The sequence below is a fragment of the Manis pentadactyla genome, chromosome 4 (genome assembly GCF_030020395.1).
Source record: "Manis pentadactyla isolate mManPen7 chromosome 4, mManPen7.hap1, whole genome shotgun sequence".
Taxonomy (NCBI): domain Eukaryota; kingdom Metazoa; phylum Chordata; class Mammalia; order Pholidota; family Manidae; genus Manis; species Manis pentadactyla.
Window position 1 is genome coordinate 167,048,480 of NC_080022.1, and position 21,030 is coordinate 167,069,509.

General features: G+C 40.5%; 1 protein-coding gene across 1 annotated transcript; it reads left to right on the top strand.

Moving 5' to 3' along the window:
- On the top strand, window positions 1-16,393 carry CBX1 (chromobox 1). The gene is made up of 5 exons (XM_036879633.2): window positions 1-227; window positions 11,204-11,380; window positions 11,852-12,029; window positions 12,581-12,675; window positions 14,903-16,393. The coding sequence occupies exons 2-5, from the start codon at window positions 11,241-11,243 to the stop codon at window positions 15,045-15,047; spliced, it is 558 nt and encodes a 185-aa protein (XP_036735528.1). The 5' UTR covers window positions 1-227; window positions 11,204-11,240; the 3' UTR covers window positions 15,048-16,393.
- The last annotated feature ends 4,637 nt before the right edge of the window (window positions 16,394-21,030 follow it).

Sequence of the window (21,030 nt, forward strand, 5' to 3'; positions counted from 1 at the left end):
GTCGCGCCTGCGCGGTGCGGGCGGCGGGCAGCGCCGAGTGCGAGGCTCTTTTGTTCGGCAGAGGGGAGGGCCGTTGGCCGGGACCTGCGGTACGCCGCTTCAGTGAGGGGCTTGACCGCGGCCACCGTGCTTGTTACTTTTTTGGGAGCCACTGCCCCGGCGGTACCGACGCGACGCGCCACTAGCGCAGCACCGATTCCTCTCGGGCTCTTGGGCGCTGCTCTGAGGTAAACGGCCTGCTAGAGGCGGGGGGAGGCGCGCGGTGGTGGCGGGAGCCTTGGGTGAGGGGCCGCGCGCTCAAGGCGGAGGTAGGAAGCGGGTAACGCGCCCGAGTTCCGCGCTTCCCGCGCCGAGTTCCCGCCGGACGAAAGCGGTCGGGCGCGAGGCGCGGGAAGGATGGAGAGGGAGGGGCAGTGTGTCCGGAACCAGAGATTGACGCTCTTCGGCAAGGGCCAAGCACTCGGTGTGCTATTGGCAGCCCAAGGTGCACTATTTGGGGAGAACTGTTGAATAAATAGGAGTCTAGGAGTGGAGGGGCAGTTACTATCCTGGCTTGGCTCTAGAGAGGGAAGAACTATTAGGATAAGTAGGGCGGAGGTCCCGACGGTATTTCTGTAATGTGTGAAGAGAAGAGGGGAAAATCGGCAGCTCTCACTTGATGGTCCTTATGCAGTGGGCAGGCCCGTAAAAATAATGTGTGCAGAGAGTGTGGAACACGCCTTCTTCCTTTTCCCGGGTTTTCTGCCACCTTCACTCCATGATTCCTTTAGGGAGCTAAAAAGACCAAGTGCGGCTCTTTCTTTGATTCAAAATCAGTTCCGCAAGTTTTTATCTGGGATCGTTACTGGTCACGAAGGGTTAGTGACACTGTAGAAATGTGTAGATGAGTTAATATTTAAGGAGTGAAGTGAAGTTACTGAGACAGATTGTGAGATGATATGGGAAACTGGGAGAGGAAAAGTTCCTGAGATGTTTTTACTTGGGCTCTTAAGTGTTTTAGCCAGCCTTTCCTAGTTGGAAAACTTGAATACAAAGTGAGCAGTATTTTACCCATTTTTCAAAGCTTCGGGTGAATGTATTTCATGGATTGGTGTTATATTCAGTCGTGTATTGGTTTAACACAATTAAGGTGGAGTTTAGAAAAAGCAGTTAATACTAGAACCTCTGGCCAGGCGTAAGGTATCGTCCTCAAATGTGTGGAGAATCCTGTCAGCAGTTAGGAATAGAAGCGTGAAAACAGATGAAATTAGTTCCTGTGTTCCTGTCTCTGTGCTTACGGACATTCATATGGAAAGTAATACGATTGAAGGGTAACTTTTTGGAACTGGTCGAACCGTAAGAAAGCTTTAGAACAGTTGAGGATCTTCAGTTATTTCCGATTTTCCCTGTAGCAGCTTCATTGGCTGCTGTAGCTTAAATTGTTTTTAATTAAAAATGTAAATAGTGTGTAGCCTGGTGCTTCAAGCTTACTGATTAAAGGAGACCAAATAAGGTACCCTTGCCCTCTGCATTTTTTACTATGAGATACTAATATTTTTCTAACCATATGTCTAAAGGAAAGACGCTACCATTGTATCTTCTGGTGCCCATTAGGGACTAGGAAAAAGTTTTTCAAGTCACACTTTAAAAAGAGAATTGATGCATTTTTGTCATCTCATAGTATACCCATCAAAATCTCCCTTTTTCTTATGCTCTCTCTGGTGGTGTGACAGATTTACATAAGACTGGGTAACTTTTCACTTCATAAGTTATTTCTCTGAAGAGTTTTTGGGATAAAATGAGAATGTAGTTTATGGGCTCACATAAGTCGGGGTCCATGGTTGTTTATCGAAGTGTCTGGCACATAGTAGGCCATTCTAATTGTTGAATGAACAGCTAGGGTATTTGGGATCCTTTCTGATAATTCCATTTGTTAGCGGAGTGAATTAATGTGCATTTATGTAATCAGTTTACCTGTCTTTGATATGTGACATTGAACACAGTAAAACTGAAGCCCTTGGCATGCTTGTCCTTTGCCTCAACTTTTAATATATTCACCCTGGTACCAAATACAGAAAAGGTGTGCAGATTGTGCAGGTGACAATTTTAAATACCTTAGGCCAAGATGAGGAGAGGCGCCTGGTTCTGGGTTTCAACAGCATGCTGTTATATAGTTTGAACATTTTCTGTTTTAAAAGTATCTTGAAAACTTTTCTGCCCTTTGTATAAAATCAAATAGTAAGTATTTTCCCAATAGCAATGTCTATTGAAAAACTGAGCAGCCTTCTTAAGATTAATTGGAAAAGTTAGTCAAATACGGGCAAAATTCGTATCATGTCGGTATTTGAATTTAACAGTTATTAAATCTTTCCTGACTTTCAATTTTGTTTTTGCAGACCGAAAGGGGGCGATCTAGTTTGCTGTGACTCTTTAATAATAGCTAACAAACATACTGAGGGCCTGACAGAACTATGGTATTTGAGAAGTTAGTGTCGAATCAGGTTTTGTTATCTGTGAATGCTTTGATATCTACTTTTAATTCCAACTTAGTCATAATTCTGGTCTAGCTTTCTATTCATTCTTATTTCATCTTAAACTAAAAGATTTGCTTCAGGCATGACTGTGTCCTAATATTTGCAGATCCCTTTGGCCTCTCAACCCAAAGCTATATATATAGTTTGATACACATTAACATACTGAGAGGGGGTTAGCCAAGTTTCTGGATACAATCTAAGATAAAATCCTAATTATATTCAAACACACCAACTTTCTATTTCTAGATCCTAGATTTCAAGGGCAGGGATTCCTTTAAAAATGAAACTGCTGTTCGCTGCATGTATGGCAGTTCTTGTTTTCTGCTCAGTAAAGTTTTAAATCTGGAAAGCATTTGCCTCACAAACAGCCACAGCTAAGAGACTAAAAGCAGTTTAGAAACATGAGTTAGGAGGACTACAAATTGAGTATACTACACATGCCTTCACCTGCCTTTTGAAGACTGGTATGTAGTTGCTAATGCTGATAGGCAAAGGTACTGTTTCCTTTGTTTTCCTTTTAGGGCTTGTAGATCAAATTCAGCTTGCTGATCATTTCCTAAGAAGCTGACAGCTTTGGACTTCTATTCCCTGAGTCAGATATCCATATTCATTAGGGTTCAACACCTTACCCTGGGCCCAGACGTACCTTTAATTGTGTGAGTGAAAATAGAAGCAAAACGCTTTGGGAGCTGCAGAAGATAAATATTTGGCTAGGTTGAGTAGACTTCGTGGAAAAAGTAGCATTTAAGCTGGGTGGTGAAAGATGGGTAGGGTTTTGAGTGCTGGTCTTAGATAGGAGCCTACTTTTTAATGGGCAAAGCCTTGCATGGAGAAAACATGCAGTGAGCGGGTATTCAGGTTATAATCTTGTATTTTGACAAGAATGTAGGTTTTGTGAGTGAGGAGGAGTACCGAATGGTTGGAATCAAAGGGTGTTAGATGCTACGCTGAGGAGTTTGGCCTTTGTTTTAAGGAGGAGGGTAGAAAATTTTTCAACAGTTAACGTACCACTTTCCTACTGAGTCGGCTCCCACCCACGCTGGTTTTACACACCATCTACTTCAGACATGCCTCATCGCTTTTGTTCACAGTACTTCCTTGGGCCCAATTTCCCTCCTTCAGTACATCTTTTCAAATACTGTTGGAGTCTGGTTTCAATCCTAACTTTTCAAAAGCTTTTCTGTAAGCCCCTGTAGTGCTTTTTTGGCTACTTATTACTGCTTACATTTCTTTTGCTCATACATACTCTTGTCCTTTCTCTTATTGAAATGAACTTCAACTTGCATTGTTTACCTTTTGTATGTTTCTACCTTTGAGTCCTGGTTCTGTGTGTACTGTTGAGATACTTTCTTTGCTTCAGCAAGCCTTAGTTTCCTCATTTGTGGAAAGGGCTTAATAGAATTATGAGGCTTGAATTAAGTGCCTTTATATGCATTAAGTTTTAAGTATTCAATAAATGTTAGTGCTGTGTTATTACTTACCTTTAAGGGATCCTCAAAAGTGTGTATGTCTTGTGTGTCTGCATACTATCCCACTGGCCTGACTAAACACTCCATTTACCTGGGTCTGAAGGGGGGAGTCCCTGTGAGTTATCAGGGTGAGTTGATTGCCCTCTAGTCTACCTAGACTCTTAGTAAATGCTTATTGATTTGATTTGTTTTTTTAATGCATAGTATCAAAAGCTGATAGAGCTGTATTTGTAAACTTTTATAGTCATTAATGACTAGGTGTTAAACCTAAGGTACAGGCAAAAGAGGGGGAAGGAAAACAAGGAATGGAAAAAGGAGATAGATGAAAGAAGGAAGGGAGTAGGGAGTTTCTGTACCATAATTACCATCTGGTCCTTGCCTGCCACATCCTCAGTCTAGCTTTTTCTGTCTGACCATATTTCCATTCCTCAGATAAAGCAAGCTCTTCTCACTTGGGGACTTTGAATCAATTATTCCCTAAACTTGGTGTGTTTCTCTGATTTTTTGCCAAGTGTCTCATCTGTCATTCAGTTATCTGTTTAAAAGTTAGTTAATCTAATGGTATTTTCTTCATAGCATTTATCACTAGTTTTGTTGTTTATTGTCTGTGCTGTGCTCTGCACATGTATGCATGTACACACTGCCACTCGTGCTCATTCCTCCATATTAGAATATAAACTCGTAAAAGGCTGGTGATTTTTTTTTTTCAATCTATCTCTTTATTCCCATTTTTCTGGGACCTTACACATAATGATGTGTCCAGTAGGTGATTGTTAAATGAATGAATACTGTAGGAGCATGTTCACAGGAACAGTAACCTGAACCTAGTCTGGGGCTTCAGGGAAGCTTCTGATGGTGACATTTTAGCTAAGGGAATTGGTCAAGTGAAGAATGGAGCAAAGGACAGGGTGTGATTGATTCTTTTTGCAAGGTTATGTGCAGTGATCTTCAGCTCATTTACAAGTAATGATAAGACAAGATCTATATTTTTAAATCAGTGTCTGGTATTGAGAAAGAATTGGGTTAGGAAGTATGCAGCAAGAGATGATGGTAGCTTGGAATAGGATGAGTTTAGTGGAGCTAGAAAAATGTATGAATTAAAGATAAGATAATGAAGATCAACAGGATTTATTAAGAGGGTGGATATGGAGCATGAGTAGAAAGAAATCAAGGATGATTGTAATGTTTTTGTTTTAAACTCAGTAAAAGCTATATGAATTCTCAGAAAGACCATTTACTTAATTGAGTGATAGGTTCTACAAACAAGTTAATACATAAAATCTGAGCCTGAAATCCAACCTCTGAAGTTTGTTACAGAATTTTACTGTATGGATCATCAAAACTGATTTTTGGTATTTACATAGATCTTCAGAAATCTTAAAATTCTTTTGTAAATAAACTATTTTAACTTTTCCATTGTTTGTATCCAGAATTTACTTCCTTTTTCTCACCTATTGTATCTATCTACATAGGAAGATATATTCCTTTTGCCATTTACTAGAAGAGCTGTGCTTACTTTATTTTCCTGCCTGGGCCAGATAAAAGGAAGAGCACAAGAAATTCTACATTTTAAGTATATGAAATGTGATTTCTCAGTTTCTGGCAGTTCTTCTCTCTTATTCTTCCAGAAATGAGATCTTGACTTCTCTGTTTTGTAATTATTGGTTCATTCATAACAACCAGACCTGGGTCCTTGAGTGTGTGTTCTGGAGCTGCCCTGCTGATTTGAAAAACCTAGTCTTGACTTTCATCTGTATACATGACACAAAAGTGGTGTTTCCTCACTGCATTCTTCATGCACTGGATTTCAGAGAGCTATTCTTAAGCTTAAAGCAGTAAATAATAGAATGAAGTAGGGCCTATATGCAAATGTATAAATAGGCAATTAATTCCAGAGGTCATAAAAGCTCACCTCAAAGGAATCCCATGAGGGTTGTTAAACACCTCTTTTACCAATGAGGAAACTGAGTTATGCAGTAAATATATATATAACTGCCTATAGGCATGAAGTTGTTTTGAATAGATGGGAAAGATATGCTTCTGGTACTCAGACTACCTCTCCTGGTGAAAGGAACTATGAGGATCCTTTAGGCAGTGCTCTTTGAATTTCATTGCTAATGCAGAAAAGGTCTAGATTGAATGATATTGAATGTGATATAGAGTAGATTTTGTTTTCAAGAACATCAGTTTTACTTATTGCTCCAGCCTTACTCTAAATTTTATGAAGAAAATAAAATGTTCACCTGTCTTTTCACTAACTGTAAGAATTGATTTATGTCTGCTATGATGTGTATAATTTGACTTGAGGAATGTAGTTTCTGCCAGTCCTCTTAAAGCAATGGCTTTAATCCCAGAATGTGCATCAGATCACCTGGGGAGCTTTTAAAGATGTAGATGCCATGGTCAAAGCAACATTGTTTGTGATAATCAAAAACTGGAAACAATCCAAATTTTCATCACTAGGTGAATGGTTAGGGTATGGTGTGTATGTACAATATGAAATACTATGCAACTGTTAATCTTTATGGAAAAATGTTCATTATATAAAAGTCATTATATAAAAAGGCAAGTTGTAGAACTGTATCTATTTTCACATATGTATAGCTGTGTTTATATATATAGTACAAAAACAGGCTTTGATAAGTTTGTTGCCAGGAAACTTTGATTTCCTGTATTATTAATGTGAACACGTATATTAAATTACAATTAAAAATGCAAAATATGTTTTAGGAATAATATATCCTACTTTCTGATTCATTGGATATGGCATCTGTAATTGTAAACTCCGTAAGTGATTCTCATTTTCATATAAGTGAAAGTTCTCAAGGTCTACTTTCCCGTGAATTCTTTCTTAGTAAAGATGGTCACCTTACCAAACCAACATTTTAAGTGCTTTGCCTTAACATTTAGCTAAAAGCCCTACTGGTTTGTTTTCAGAGGTCTGTAGATGTTTCCTTGTCCTTACATCTACAGTTGGATTTTTCAAGCTTGCAAGAAATCAGTATGGGAGTTTCTGGGTAACCATTTATAATTTGTGTATGATGACCAGGAGAAAGGCCCACATTGGTAGCTTTTGCTGTACCAACTACTCAATGCCTAAAAACAAAACAAAATGCCTACCTAGTCTTGTATCTGATACTTCATTGCCTCCTGTCTTTAAGTAGCATTGTTCCTCCTTTTCATTTTCTACCACCTAAACTACAGGAGTGGAGTGTGTGTGAGGAGAATCTCAGCAGGGCTCTTCTTTTCTCTTAAAAGAGAAAAATGTTCATGAGTTTGGCAGCAGTGTCCTATGAGTTCATGACTGGCTTCACATTTACGCCACTCCTAAATTCAATGAGACACTATAAGTGAATTCTGGTTTCTTAAGATTGGTGTTTTCTCAGTGGTTCTCCAGCTTTACTTGCTAGGTGTTTAACTTCAGAAATTCTGTACCATCTAGCACTTGTCAATTTAAAAGACTCAGGACTGCTGGGCCACTAAAAACCAAGCTTTGGTGCTGCCCGCTAATTTATTTAATTACCAGAACCTTCGTGTTCTGGTAACCAATTAAAAATCATTGGTTTTTTAGCAGCCATACCTTCCAAGGTCTTTTCTGAAAGAAAATCATTATCAGTCACTTCCTTACTTACTGATGACAAACAGTAGGGAGGATCTGCCTCAAGAGACCTCTCTGTCCTTTTCTTGTACAGGCTGGAGGGAAGTCTCCCTGTAGGTCTGTAGCCCGCTCCTAATTCTGTGTGTGCAGCAGTGCTCTTACCAGCTCGTCCTTACTAAAGGGCCGTGCTCTTTTCTTTGTTAATTGTGTGACCTTAGGTGATGTATTTCCTGTAAATCTATACTGTTAAATAGGTGTCGATAACATCTGAATGGCTTGTTTCACAAGGTGGTTTACAGGGTCAGATTAAATAAAGTGGTAGCACTTTGTAAATTGTAAAGTGCAATACAAATGTAAAATGTTATTTTTTTTTAGGCATCTTAAAATGTAGCATACCCAGTAAATACTTAGAGAAAAGTTATAGCAGCTTAATTAAATAGTTTTTTGTCTGCAGCATTGTGATAAGCCTTAAGAAGACTTGTCCAAAGATTAAGACTTTTGAATTAATCTAGAACTCTTTGCCCTTGTGTTTATCTCTTGTGATATTCAATCGTATCTTTGGCCCTTTGTTCAATGATTATGACACTTCTAATACCACAATTTGGTTGCCAGGGTGCTTAAAGGAAGTGGCAATAGTGTTCACCAAAGGCATTTTTCTTTTCCGTTGTGCTGCTACACTGATCGGAGTTACTTTGAAATTTCCTTGCCAAGCAATTCCAGTTGAGAGCCCACCTTCCAGAAGTCCCTGCTGGTGTTTGGAGACTGCCGTATTTGGGGAGTGGGGGTTTCTGTTGAAATAATATATTTGGAAACTGTGTGAGAATAATTGGCGTGTTGCAAGGAGGCTCTTGGCTCTTCCGAAGGTGCTAGTATCTATAGAAAGGAGTGGGTTGTGTATTTAATCCACTTCTCTACTAATTTTGACAGGCAGTTTACTTGGGACCCTAGAAAACTACCTATAAATAAGGAAAAACTCATAATGGGAAGCTTGGCTGAGAATCTCCAATATAAATAATCCAGTACCTGGAGGTAGATGCTAGGATGAGCCAGTTTTAAAAGCTCAGAGAGCAGCAGGAGTCTGTTTCCTACATTCTTCACTTACTTGGGTTGCTCTTAGTTCAATGAGTTAAGTGAGTAAAGATGAAAATCAAGAGGTCTTACTGCAGGTTTTCCCATTGGGGAGGTTTTCCTTACCCAACCTAAAGGCTTACATTCTTACACCATTACAAGACTCTTCATCCTTGGAGCCATGCTAATGAAAAGGAGAGAGAGGCCTACAGTAGCCAAAGATAATAAACCAGAGACTGTCCTGACACTTTGGTTCAAAGTAGCAGGATCATATGGGCAGTATTCAATGCTGTTTCTTGTTGTGAATTTAAGACAAATACAGCTATTAATGTAGATAACACGGAGCCTTAAATAGCTCTGAATTCTGAAGCCATAGTGATAGAATGCCTTTCCTTTCTTAAATTTAATTACTTGGAAGGGAGATTGTTTGCAAACAGTTACTGTTTTTGGTTTCCCTTCTGTCTATTGAATATCTTCCACTTTCCAAGTCCAAATTAATGTAGGGAGTTGTAGTGGTCTTTGCTGTCTAAAGATGACTGTCAGTTTTTCTCTGCATTTTAACCAAAGGCCATCATGGATCTTGCACAGTCCTTCAGGGAAGCAAACAAGAAGTAGCACTTGTTCTTGGGAGAAAAACACCACTGCGTTTTTCCAAAAGGAAATTTAGATACTTCTTTTCTCATTAAAAAAACAGCTCATGTGGCAATCAGAATTCTGAAAACCTGGAAACATCTCCGTCCAGGAAGAAGCACAGCCTCTGAATAAAATGCATAATGAAGCTAGCTGAGAATTAGTCAAGGATTACATTCAGTCCAGTGATGAGTCTGTTTTGTAATGGAAGGAAAGGAAGACTCATGTGGCACTTTCTCTGAAAGACAGGGGTTGAGGAGGGAAGTAAAGCAAAGCAATCTTCAGTGTATAAATGGAGAAGAGGAGTATTTTGGCACAGATAATACGTTCTGAACTGTGTGGACAAGGGCCTTGGCTGTTTCCTTGGGCCACACTAAGAGCACCCCAGAAGACTTTTTTTTTTTGCCACTCACCAAAAGTTCAGCATACCCTTAGTGGGAAGAGGAGTCTACTTTTTTCTTATCAGACATCAGGTTTCAAGAAGGCAAGGACCATTTCTTACCTCTCTTCAACCTCCAGTGTCCAGCAATGCCTAGAAATTTCTAGACAAAAAATGTTTGTTATATTAGTACGTCAGCATTGCTCACATATGCAGACATGGGACTATCTGGAGTGTAGACCTAAGCATCTGCAGATAATACAGGTGGCTCATAATGATGAGCTGGACTTGATGAAAAGTTTATTATACTTTGTGTAGTTTATAGGTGGACTCTTTCTAAAATGTGTTGTATCTCTACATACCTGTTTAAAAATACTTAAGAGTTTTCTCTTTAGGCTAGTAACACTCCTTTTTCCAAGGATGCTAGAACAACCTGTTTAACCCCAAATCGGCATTGTCTTAAATTCAAGTGTAGTAACTACTTTCTTGTCTTGAATCATCTGATATACTCTCGATTCTTTGTAGCTAATTCTGGACAATTGTGATCCATCAGTTTGTCTATTTTGGCCAGTTTTGTAGATCAGTTTTTGTTATGTTGATATCTTATGGTGCCACCTACTGACGCAAATTGGTAATCCTAAAGCTTTAAGCCTAACCAGCACTCAAGATTTGGGTGAAGAACTGAAGAAAATGGATTTATAGTGGACTAGAATTTGAGCATTGGAAAAACCTTAGCGATTGCCCAGCCCGATGATGTATTTTACTAAAGAATAAACTCAGATTCTAGTATCTGTGATAATTACCTTTTTTCCACTTATTTTCCAAATTATTGCAGTACCCCAGGTTAGAGAATTTCATGGTTATCGTGTCATTTTTATGAGTCGTTCTCAGCCTTAGAAATAAACTAAGTTGAATAAGATGTTAACAAGAACTTAGAAATTGTAAGTTGGTGGTGTCATTCAGAAAAGACTACATAAAGAACATAAAAGGGACTTAAAAGAGAGGGTGTTTTAACAATGCAGAAGATTGTATATTAATGTATAAAAGATAAAATTAACCTAGCTGTTTAATAAATAGGACAAGCTATTTCCAACCATAAATATTCAAATCCAGTACTGTGGTGAAATGGGAAGCATTCAGAGAATAGGAGAGACATAAGACCCTGTCCAGGGTCATATGTATGTAAATTTGATGTATACACTTATTTTTAGGAGGGTTGCTTTTCTTTCAATTTAAAATATCTTAGATACTATTCTTTATAGTGAAAGGGGTATTAGGAACTTTTTTAACTTAGATAGAATAAATATAAAAGTTTAAGTGGATATGCCAGAATAAAGACATTTTGCTGTGAGATTATTGGGCTGTTTTATAAACTAACTTTATAGCTGAACATATCATAAAACTTTATTGTATATTGAAGATGAATAGGCATAACATTTAATATAAACAGCACACACTATTATAAGGTCATCTGTGATGTCTCTGGTTGTTACCTAACCAAGAAGAGTGTGCCCTGATGTCCTTTTTATCTTCTTTATCATTTTAGCAGCGTCACCCTTTATACCAGAAAGCTGGCGGGCACTATGGGGAAAAAACAAAACAAGAAGAAAGTGGAGGAGGTGCTAGAGGAGGAGGAAGAGGAATATGTGGTGGAAAAAGTTCTCGACCGCCGAGTGGTAAAGGGCAAAGTGGAATACCTCCTTAAGTGGAAGGGGTTCTCAGAGTAAGTCTCACTGGGGCAGATATATCAATTCACTTAGTCACTGTTTCTCAGGAGTTTGGTAATGGACAGGGCCTAAAGTGCTCTGATGGTACACTGTGACTCAGGCCTGGCCTTCATGGCTTATAGTCTAATTAGGAAAACGATGTGCATGTACAAATTGCTATAATACAAGGCAGTGATTTCTGAGGAGCAGTTGTATGTGTGGCCTTAGACTGATCCAAGTTTGCAAAGAGAAAGTAATCTTCCTTTGAAGGAGGCAAGTTTCTGAGCTTTTAATTTGTATAAAGCTCCCCACTGCCCCTCAGTCAGTTTCAGCTTTGCCAAGTTCTTGGTCTTAGACCTGTCTAGTTACTCATTATCATTAACTCCTCTTTTCAAAGAATACCAGTGCTTGCTCTTCTGTGTGCCTCCTTAGTATGAGGATGCTAACTTTGAGTGGAAAGTGTGATTCACTGTGCCCTCTGGTTTCAGTGAGGACAACACGTGGGAGCCAGAAGAGAACCTGGACTGCCCTGACCTCATTGCTGAGTTTTTACAGTCCCAGAAAACAGCACATGAGACAGATAAGTCAGAGGGAGGCAAGCGCAAAGCTGACTCGGATTCTGAAGATAAGGGAGAGGAGAGCAAACCAAAGAAGAAGAAAGAAGAGGTAAGTAAGAATTTGTACTAGCTCAACTCACACTGCTGCCGAAGAAGCCAAAGCCAGGTAATGTAAGCTCTTTGGTTTCCTCTGCTTCTTGGACCTCACAGCTGTCTCTCAGTCCTTCTGGAATCTTGGAAAGTCTAATGCTTACAAAATGTTTGGGGGCTTACTCATGAAGCCACATAATCTACTCTTATTCGAGGTTCAGGAACAATACCTGCAAGTGAATTCACTCCTGTAAAGTGAGAATTTTCGGTGTTGGTGATAATTACAGATTTGAGGTGGGGCTCCTTAGTACATTCTTTTGAGGTTGAAGAAACAATTGTGAACATTATTTTGCTTGATGTGTGTCCCTTTTCATGTGTGGGAAAACCTCAAGCACTTCAGACCTTGATGGAATAACCACTCAGAAGAATTCTAAAAGGCCTATGACTTGGAGGCAAGGTATTAGTGAAATATTGGCAAAAGAGTTTTTGATTACATTAATCGGAGGGATAATCCAGTCTGGGTAACAGTCCCATACAGTTAAAATCATTCCGTCCATCTTGTTTTTACAGTCAGAAAAACCACGAGGCTTTGCCCGGGGTTTGGAGCCGGAGAGGATTATTGGAGCTACAGACTCCAGTGGAGAACTCATGTTCCTGATGAAATGGTGAGTCTGCCAGTGGCTCTGTGTGGTTGTTTTTTTTCTTCTCCCCATCTGTTCCATGCCAGAGGGAAAGAGCTGGACCAGTCGCCCAGGTGTGAAATCTTTAAGATGGCATAGTCCTTCGATAGTGACCCTCAGCCTGACTGCCAACCCGGACCCATGAGTTACAGGTAGGGGCCCTTAGGATTCTCAGATCTTTGCCCGTTTTTTTAGGAGGTTGGAGAAAATCTAGAGTGGAGAGGGTATGGGGAGGAATCACATTTCACTTCTGTAAATGAAGGGGGGGAAGTATGAAATGTGATCGAACCACCCTCCCCTTCTGCCACCTCCTTAATAAAGATCGGGCTGGCCCCAGCATCAGAAATTCTGTTACCTTCTCAGAATTAGGAAAGAATTTCTGTAGCTTTTCTTTGTCCTTGATTAGATTCTTTTGCAATTTGTGCAGATTCTTCAATTCCAGGGTCATCCAGCAGGGGTCAGCAAGGGCCCTTTACTATAATGAGCTTAGAGTAAGCCTACTTTTTTCCATTGTAAGTATAAATATTAGTAGTAGTAATACTCCACAAAACAGCTTAATGAAAGCAATTTTCTTGAGAATCTTAAGAACTGTAATAACCCAAAATTCTCTATTTCCCTACTCTGTCTAAAGAGAAAGCTTTTTTCCTTTTTTCTTGCTTGTTGAAATGCTTATACTTTTGATCCCCCATAATGGATCTCAATCATTGTCCTTAAAATATAAATTAGGAGTGAAGAGTTTAAGCCTTTGCCAGTAAAGGCAGCATTCTAGGGGCTTCATCCTTCTGCTAGTCTAGAACTTTCTCTGAAATTTATAATCTGTACTGATTCCTCTCCTTTAGAAGATGGCCAGAGAGGCCACAACTTTTCACCACTGAAATCCTGTGTCACAACTAGCTAAATCCTTATTTTCTTCTACACATTTCCTAAGTGTTTAGTGAATCTGACCTCCTTGTAGCTAATTTATTGCTAGCCTGTAGGAGAAAAGTTAATTTTTAAGGTGCTGCATGTGGGGGGAAAGAATGATACCAGGAGTTATTCATTCCAACTAAAATGTACTTTTTCTGCATGTGACCAGTCTGAGTTAGAGTAGTATCTCCATATTGTTTAAGATTACACTTCTTTGTTTGACTCTATGCTGTGTGCAAAGATTATAGCTGAATGTAATGTTAAGATACAGTTGCAAGTTCTTTATAAAACCAAGCTCATTTTAAAGTGATTTTCCTAGAGAGTGGTTCATTTACAAAAATAGCAAATATTTCTCTGTACAGTGTTTTCACAATGACTGAATTTACCTCAGAGGATGCTGAATTGTCAACAAGGGGCAGCCTGCTTTAGGCTCCCCTAATTTATACTACTCTTCCCTCCCACTTGAGTCTGTTGTTCACAACATATCTTACCAGCGTACTCTTCTGTGGTTCCATGAGGCTGTGACTTCGGTTTGCCTGTTGCTGGGATTCTGGAAGTCTTGGGTGGTGCCTTATGAGAGGTCCCATCATCTATCTCTGCTGCCTAGCCTGTGCTGCTATTTCCATGCAGGACATTCCCAGTGACCTGAAGATAGGGGGCTTACTCCTAAGTTCCTTGTAATATGTATGTAATTTTCAAATTTTAAAAACATTTCAAAAATCAAAAATACAGAGAATTATGTAACAGTCCCTTTCTGCCTCCCAGTGTTGAAGCCCCTTTCAGATGGGAGTTGCGGAATATCTGTGTGAGCACGGCAGTTGGTATTGTTAAACAGTATAATTATGAGTCACAAGAACGTGTCCACCTGCATGGGCTCAGGCCATTGCCAGATTAGTATTGAGTCTTATTATCCAAATGGTATTAAATCCTGTTAGAAAGCCAAGATCTCTGCATGGGCCCTTAGCAGCTGTGATATGGCTTTTGGAAGAGTGTGGTAGACTCTGTTCTGCCCACAGAATCTGAGAGTTATGCTTTGCCTAGCCTTTTCCAGAGGTTCAGCTATGATAGGTTGAATTAGGTGACCTAGCTTTTGATGGATACCCAGAGGGCATTTTCAATAGCAGACAATCTCTGAGGGTGTCACTTGACTAAAAGCTGTCAGTAAATGATGCTTGGGCCACATTGTCACCCTTCCCTAGCCTGCTCTTCTGGAATTAATATTTTTAAAGCCCTGTCCCCGGGGTGATATAAGTTAGAAGACCACCAGCATCTGGACTTAAAGTGTGTCTGTGCTTTTGTTCTGCAGGAAAAACTCTGATGAGGCTGACCTGGTCCCTGCCAAGGAAGCCAATGTCAAGTGCCCACAGGTTGTCATATCCTTCTATGAGGAAAGGCTGACGTGGCATTCCTACCCCTCAGAGGATGATGACAAAAAAGATGACAAGAATTAACTTTCTGAGTACCAGCCCCTGTCACATCTTGACTGTGGGTTTCAAGTGGGGAGGGAAGGAGTTCTACTTGTCTTGACACCATAGAGGTGGCTTGAGAAGATGTCCTTTGAAGAGCCAGTATAGTTTCTGTGCCCTACAGCAGCCCAAGTGCTTTAAAGCCTTTCTGTGCTGTATGGTTTGCACACCCATCCCAGTGGAGGGGAAAGAGGACAAGTGTTTCAAGGCAACCCATTCTGCACTTTGCTGGGAAAGCAAAGGGCCTTCTATGAAGGACAAACTTGCAGAATGGGTATGTGGGAGAGCAAAAAGTACTGTAGATCTTCAAAGAGCATCTCCACAACCCACAGCCTTCTTCCCAATAGTGTTCACTCTGCATTTTTACAGCGTAGCATGTGTGTAGTTTTTGGCTATTACTGATATATTATTGGGGTGGGAAGGGTGGGATGGGAAGGAAGGGAGATGGGTAGGATCATTTTTCTTAAAATTTGGGGCCTGACTAGGGAAATGGTTGAAACAATGGAAAGAACAACCAATGATGATTCGGTTCTATGGCCAGCATATTTTTCACAAAAAATGTCATTGGCAACCTAAATGAGGACTGCGAGAGACTGTTTAAAAGCTGTGAATGCCTCAGACTTACAAGCCAAGGTGTGCCCTGCCTGAGCTTAAAGCTATTCCCAGCAAAGGACTAAGCCAGTTAATAAGTTACCAAAGCTGCCATTTTGGGGATGGAAACTGGTTGAGGAGGACAAGTCTTTTATTGGAGAATATACACAGGCAGATTGTCCTGTTGTAGAGGTGCTAATTCTTGAAATTGATAAAAGACCCTTTCTTTTCCAATTATAAAGTTAATAATCAGCTTGTCCATTGAAGCCATTGGCTGAGGTGTTTGGGGAAGGGAAGAGGGTGGGAGGAAGTAGGAGAGTAGAGAAAGACAAGGGCCATGCTCTTAGGGAGGAAAACTCTTGGAGCCTCTCTGTTTGAACTTTGGACTCTGAAACCATTGGTGTCAGGGTTCCGTCACTGACAGCACAAGTTCATTGAATCACATCGAGTTGAATGACTTCAAAAGCCCTGGTTTCAGGAGATTAAACTTTCATACTGGGCCAGTGGTTCACTTTAAAACATTAAACAAAAATTTTTTTAATCCTAAGCATTAACTAATACACAAAATGCTGTCTTGAATCACGAGATCCATCAGTTTTTGACATAGTGTAGACTTGCATCTAGAAAGCCATTGTAAAATCTCTTTAGGCACGTGTTAGGTTTCTGTGAAAACTTTAAATGTAAACTTCATACCACAGTGTCAGTTTTTGTCTTAATAAAACTATAGATTTGTAATCTTTGATTGTTGTCTTGATTAAGTCTTGCCACTAATCCTCCATCTCTTTCATTGTTACATATTCAGCCTGTTGGGAACTTCCACACGTGGATGGTTTTATTTCTTGAACATTATAGGCTTGGAAACTTGGTGTCTGATGTGGCTGTGAGTGGTCTTACTGTATTAAGTTGGCAAGTATTTACTGAACATATATAATTGTTGCAGACATTGTAGATTGTCACATCATGTCTGTTAAGATTACTGAAAGTTTATCACTGACCTGATAGCACTACAAAGCTACGATGTTTGGAAACATGGGTTTTTGAGATAGGTTTAGATGCTGGCTCATGTGTTCCACAGATTAGTGTGCCCTTAGCTAAAGTCAGCTTCTCTACAGTTTTCTGGAATTGGCCCCATGTTTGATTACTGGATTAAAATGTCACCCATTTTCTTAACCTTGTTCTCTACCTAGAATTCTAGAGACAAAATGGGACTAGACACTTGTTATTAAAAAGGAAAATGGGATTTCTACTGAGATCAAGTCTGTGTAACAGTTCAGCTCTATAACACAAAGCATTTGTTCCAAATAAACTGAAATGTAGATACTTTTATCAAAAAGCCTCCTAGGAATCCCATGAGACCTAAGTGGAGCTGGAGTGGCCTTTCTGTGTAGAGGTGTGTCCTTGTAATTGGCACCAGCAGAGCAGTCAGTACTGGTTAAGAGAGCCAGGGTGGGATGGGCAGGTGTTCTGCTTACTTCTGCATCTTTGATGCACTGAAATTAGCCTTCAGCCTTGGTATATGTCCAGGATGGGCTACTATTCAGCTTTAGCCTTAATCCTTGGAACCTTCTTCACTGTCATTTCTGGCATTCTTTAACAAAACTATACCATTCTTCCCCAGGGTAGACACAAATTGTTAATGTATGCAATGAAATTAAACTGGAGGGAAATGCACAATTTTTGTTACCTTTAAAAGCCAATTATAACATTTCTAGATTCAAGGTTTAAGAGTTTTCCTCAAGTAGTTGTTGAAACTACAAATACATGCAGAAATGTTAGAAATAAAAAACACGCATAGGCACAACAAATCTTAAGTCCGCTTCAGGAAGTATGTGGAGGGCATTTCTTCAGGCAGTGCAAACACGTATGTGTTGGATGGCTTCAGTGGAACTACATCATCATAGACCTAGGCCAGGAGTTGAAGAGAGAGGTTATTGCCTTGGCTACTATTACCAAAAAAAGGAGAGCTTATTAATATTAATATAGTGACAGCAACATATGAAATGTCTCTACACTGGCAGAACCCGTTGAAAAGTACCTTGCTCCTTTCCTTCAGTTGTTTCAAATTAGTGCAGTAAGTGGACAGTATGATGATAGCAGCATTCCATCAGACAGGGCTCAGGAATAAGAAGCTTTTCAGTGTCTTTTGAAAGTTTTGTCTATCAGTTTTTTCGGGGGGTGGGTTGGGGTACCAAATTTATTTAGCTCTGAGTTGTCACTCTCCCAGGGTGTGCCTGTCAGACTCTGCCATGGGAGATTCAGGACCCCCCTCTTGTACAAGTTGACTGCGTCGTCACCCAGTTCTTTGATGGATTTTACCTGCTTATTCAGGTAATGAGAGTCTCAAGTCACACAGATGAGGGTCATTTTTGTCTGGCCAGTTTATGCAGTTCCAGTCATGACTGATTGACACTTTTTTCTAAGTGTAACACACTCCATTGCGTTTAGCCCATTCTCCCAGTTCTCATGTTCTGGTTTCTTGACACCCTGAAGGAACAAACATTTGACCGTCTCACTCATTCTGCAGCTTTATCAGTTTCTCAGTGTGTTCCCTCTCCTGTGAAGAATATGTGGCAAAGTTCTTCAAAGCCGTATCATTATGGTCAAAGTAGTAGGACATGGACTGGTAGACAAGGTGGAAAGCTCCAGGTTGATGGCAGCCTCCTAGTCCCTGTGGAAGTTCTGACACACCTGTGAGGGGCCCGTGGTCACCATGGCTGGCAGCTGAGAGGCAGAGGCCAGGCCTTGAGGTGGCCCATGGGTACTGTGAGGAGGTGCCGGAAGGTTGGGCAGGCTCTGAGCAGCCGCCAGCAGGGTCAGGGAAGAGCTCCAGCTTCTTCTGTTCTAGCACTACTGAAGCAGGAAACCACAGTGACTCTTGGTGAAGACTATCAATTTTAAATAATTTTCAATAGTTGAGCTTTTAAGTATTTTTTTCAGATTACCTTATATTCCAGACCTCATTCAAACTTGGCTCAATTTTATTTTAACCCATGGCCATTTGGTGCTTGGCTATATGTGCTCAGCACATCTTTATGGTCTATGGCCTCGTAGTATTGGAAATCTGTTGTAACTATTTCCTTTGTAGAGAAAGGGAAAATGATAGAGGAAATTGCCACTCCAAAATAATTTGGTGAAACTGTAACTCTGAAATATAAATTGTCTACAATGGTTCCATATCCTGATCTATGTATGGAGCTGGGTTCTGAGATCAAATTAACCCTACACAGTATCTGATGATACCAGTATTAAGCTGATGTATAAGTTGGATCTTCTCATGAAGATGTTTCCATCTAAAAACAGCTGACTGGACTGTAAGTCCAGGCCCAGTGTTTTCCCTTCTCAAAAATTTGAAATGCAAATGTTACTACCAGGCCAGCATTCAGCTTAGTAAGGGAAGGAGTCTTCATTTTGCCTTGCCTTTTAGCACTAGGAAAGCAATCAGGTTGAGGCAGCCTAATGTTCCGACGTGTGGCCAAAGGAAGATAGAGGAGCTTAAGATACCCGGACAACCATCAGTCTGACCTGCAGATATCCTTGGTTCAACTGCCCAGCAGCACTGAGGTTTTCTCTAAGTTACTGCTTTCCTAGCCAGTGTATTCAGCTACTCATCTCTCTTATGTGAATGACTTTTAATTGACCTTCACATTGGGAGCTTCCCACTGAATATACTGCTGAATATTGAAAGCCAATGAAACCTGAAATAAAAACATCCTGTGCTGGTATGAAAAGCATAACTGGTTGGCCCTGCTCTGTTGGGGCAAGTAGAACAACTAGTCTATGCTGAAGTTTGTTTGTTTTGTTTTTTTGCGGCAGAACTCTGAGGGCTGAAACATTTAGACTTACAATACATGCTGACAATTCATTTCTATAGTTTTTGTTTGTATTAAGGAGCTTGTGTTAAAATATTCAACAGCAAGTCTGGGTCTGTGTTGTCACCTGGGTTTGCATGGTGGTTTGTTACAGTGCTAAAGCCACTGTTTTTACCCCACATGGGTTTTAAATCCTAGTTGACTTTGACGGATCCTGCCCTGTTTACATAGCCTCAGGTCAGACTGGGCAAGTTTGGGGCCTGACTCTGAGACATGGGCCCATTGTTTCAATTACTGCTTCAGCCACTAGCTGAGGATTGGATGGTTTAAGACCAGACCACTGAGGTTGGCCTAATTAAATTATTCAGAAGGCAGAGCACCTTTGGTCATTTCTCTACCTCCCCAAGTGTGAACTAGGTTTTATTTCCTTGGTTGAAATAGTGTCTGGAATTAACAAGTACTGTGCTACCTAATTCCATTCTGTAGTTCAACTAGGAAAGAACCACCAGCTCTAAGACTTTCCTGGTATTGTGTGCTCAAATGGAAGACGGGTTTCTAGCCAACTGATTTTGCACACACACCTTTAGCAAGGCCCCACTCTCGCTCCTCGAGACAACTTGCACGCCAGATTCCTTCTCAACTAATTCAGGCAAACAACGTCCAGAGTTCTAGACAAATGAGGACTAGAATTCACATCAAGTGTTAAGTTTCACAGGTATCCCCAGAGTCCCTGCATGCTCATTCTCCACCAGGAAGTTCACAACTAACAGCAAGGAGGGTAACTGACCTCCTGTGTGAGAAGAAAGTAAAAGTCAAAGAACAGATTTTGTCTTTGATGCATTGACAAAATGGCAAGTTGAAGGTTTGTGGATCCTTTTCCCTTTCCAGACAGATGGATCAGTGATAGGAAAACAAGGTTAAGCACTCATGATAAGCACATGGGTTTTGCTAGAGAATTCCTACATTGGGCTGGGAAAGTGGCTTTCAGAGAGGCAGACACCACACTAGATCATGTTTGAATGTGGATAGCATTGCTAAGGAAATTGACTTTATGCTGGTGGTGTCTTAAAACTACACAGACTCAGCCACTAGAGCTGTTGCTCTCAGTCAGTGCTTATTGGATGTGCTGTGGTAGACTTGAGGGTGGTGGGAATGTCATTTTTCCTGCAAGGCACTTGTTATTCCATATACTTGCCAAACCTGAAGAGCAGCAAGGTCTGGGGTTGCAGGGAGTTGTGAAAGCAGCAGAGGGCTGCCTGAGGAGAGCAGGGCTCCACGGAAAGTACCTCCTCATTGGCTGGCCATTTGACTGGTTGCTGCTCAGCTTTCCCTAGTAAGAGAGGGAGTCAGCCGCAGAGGGCAAGTCTTGATGACACTGAACATGTTTCTAGAGCACTGTTTTCCCCCCTCAGTTCTGTATCTCTTCTATTTTTATTGATACAGAGATGAATCCCTGGCGTTGGTGAGATCTATGCAAGACAGAAGTTGAAACAATGGGTCTTTTTCCATCTTCTTATGAGAATTAAGATGTATGGGAAAATCCGTTGGAATGCAACCTAGGACTGCTT

What these genes read in the sequence shown, in the direction of transcription:
- CBX1 (XM_036879633.2), top strand. Translation starts at nt 11,241, where the DNA reads ATGGGGAAAAAACAAAACAAGAAGAAAGTGGAGGAGGTGCTAGAGGAG. An exon ending in AAGTGGAAGGGGTTCTCAGA is followed by an intron (nt 11,381 to 11,851) that starts GTAAGTCTCACT and finishes CTCTGGTTTCAG; the next exon opens with TGAGGACAACACGTGGGAGC. An exon ending in CTCATGTTCCTGATGAAATG is followed by an intron (nt 12,676 to 14,902) that starts GTGAGTCTGCCA and finishes TTTGTTCTGCAG; the next exon opens with GAAAAACTCTGATGAGGCTG.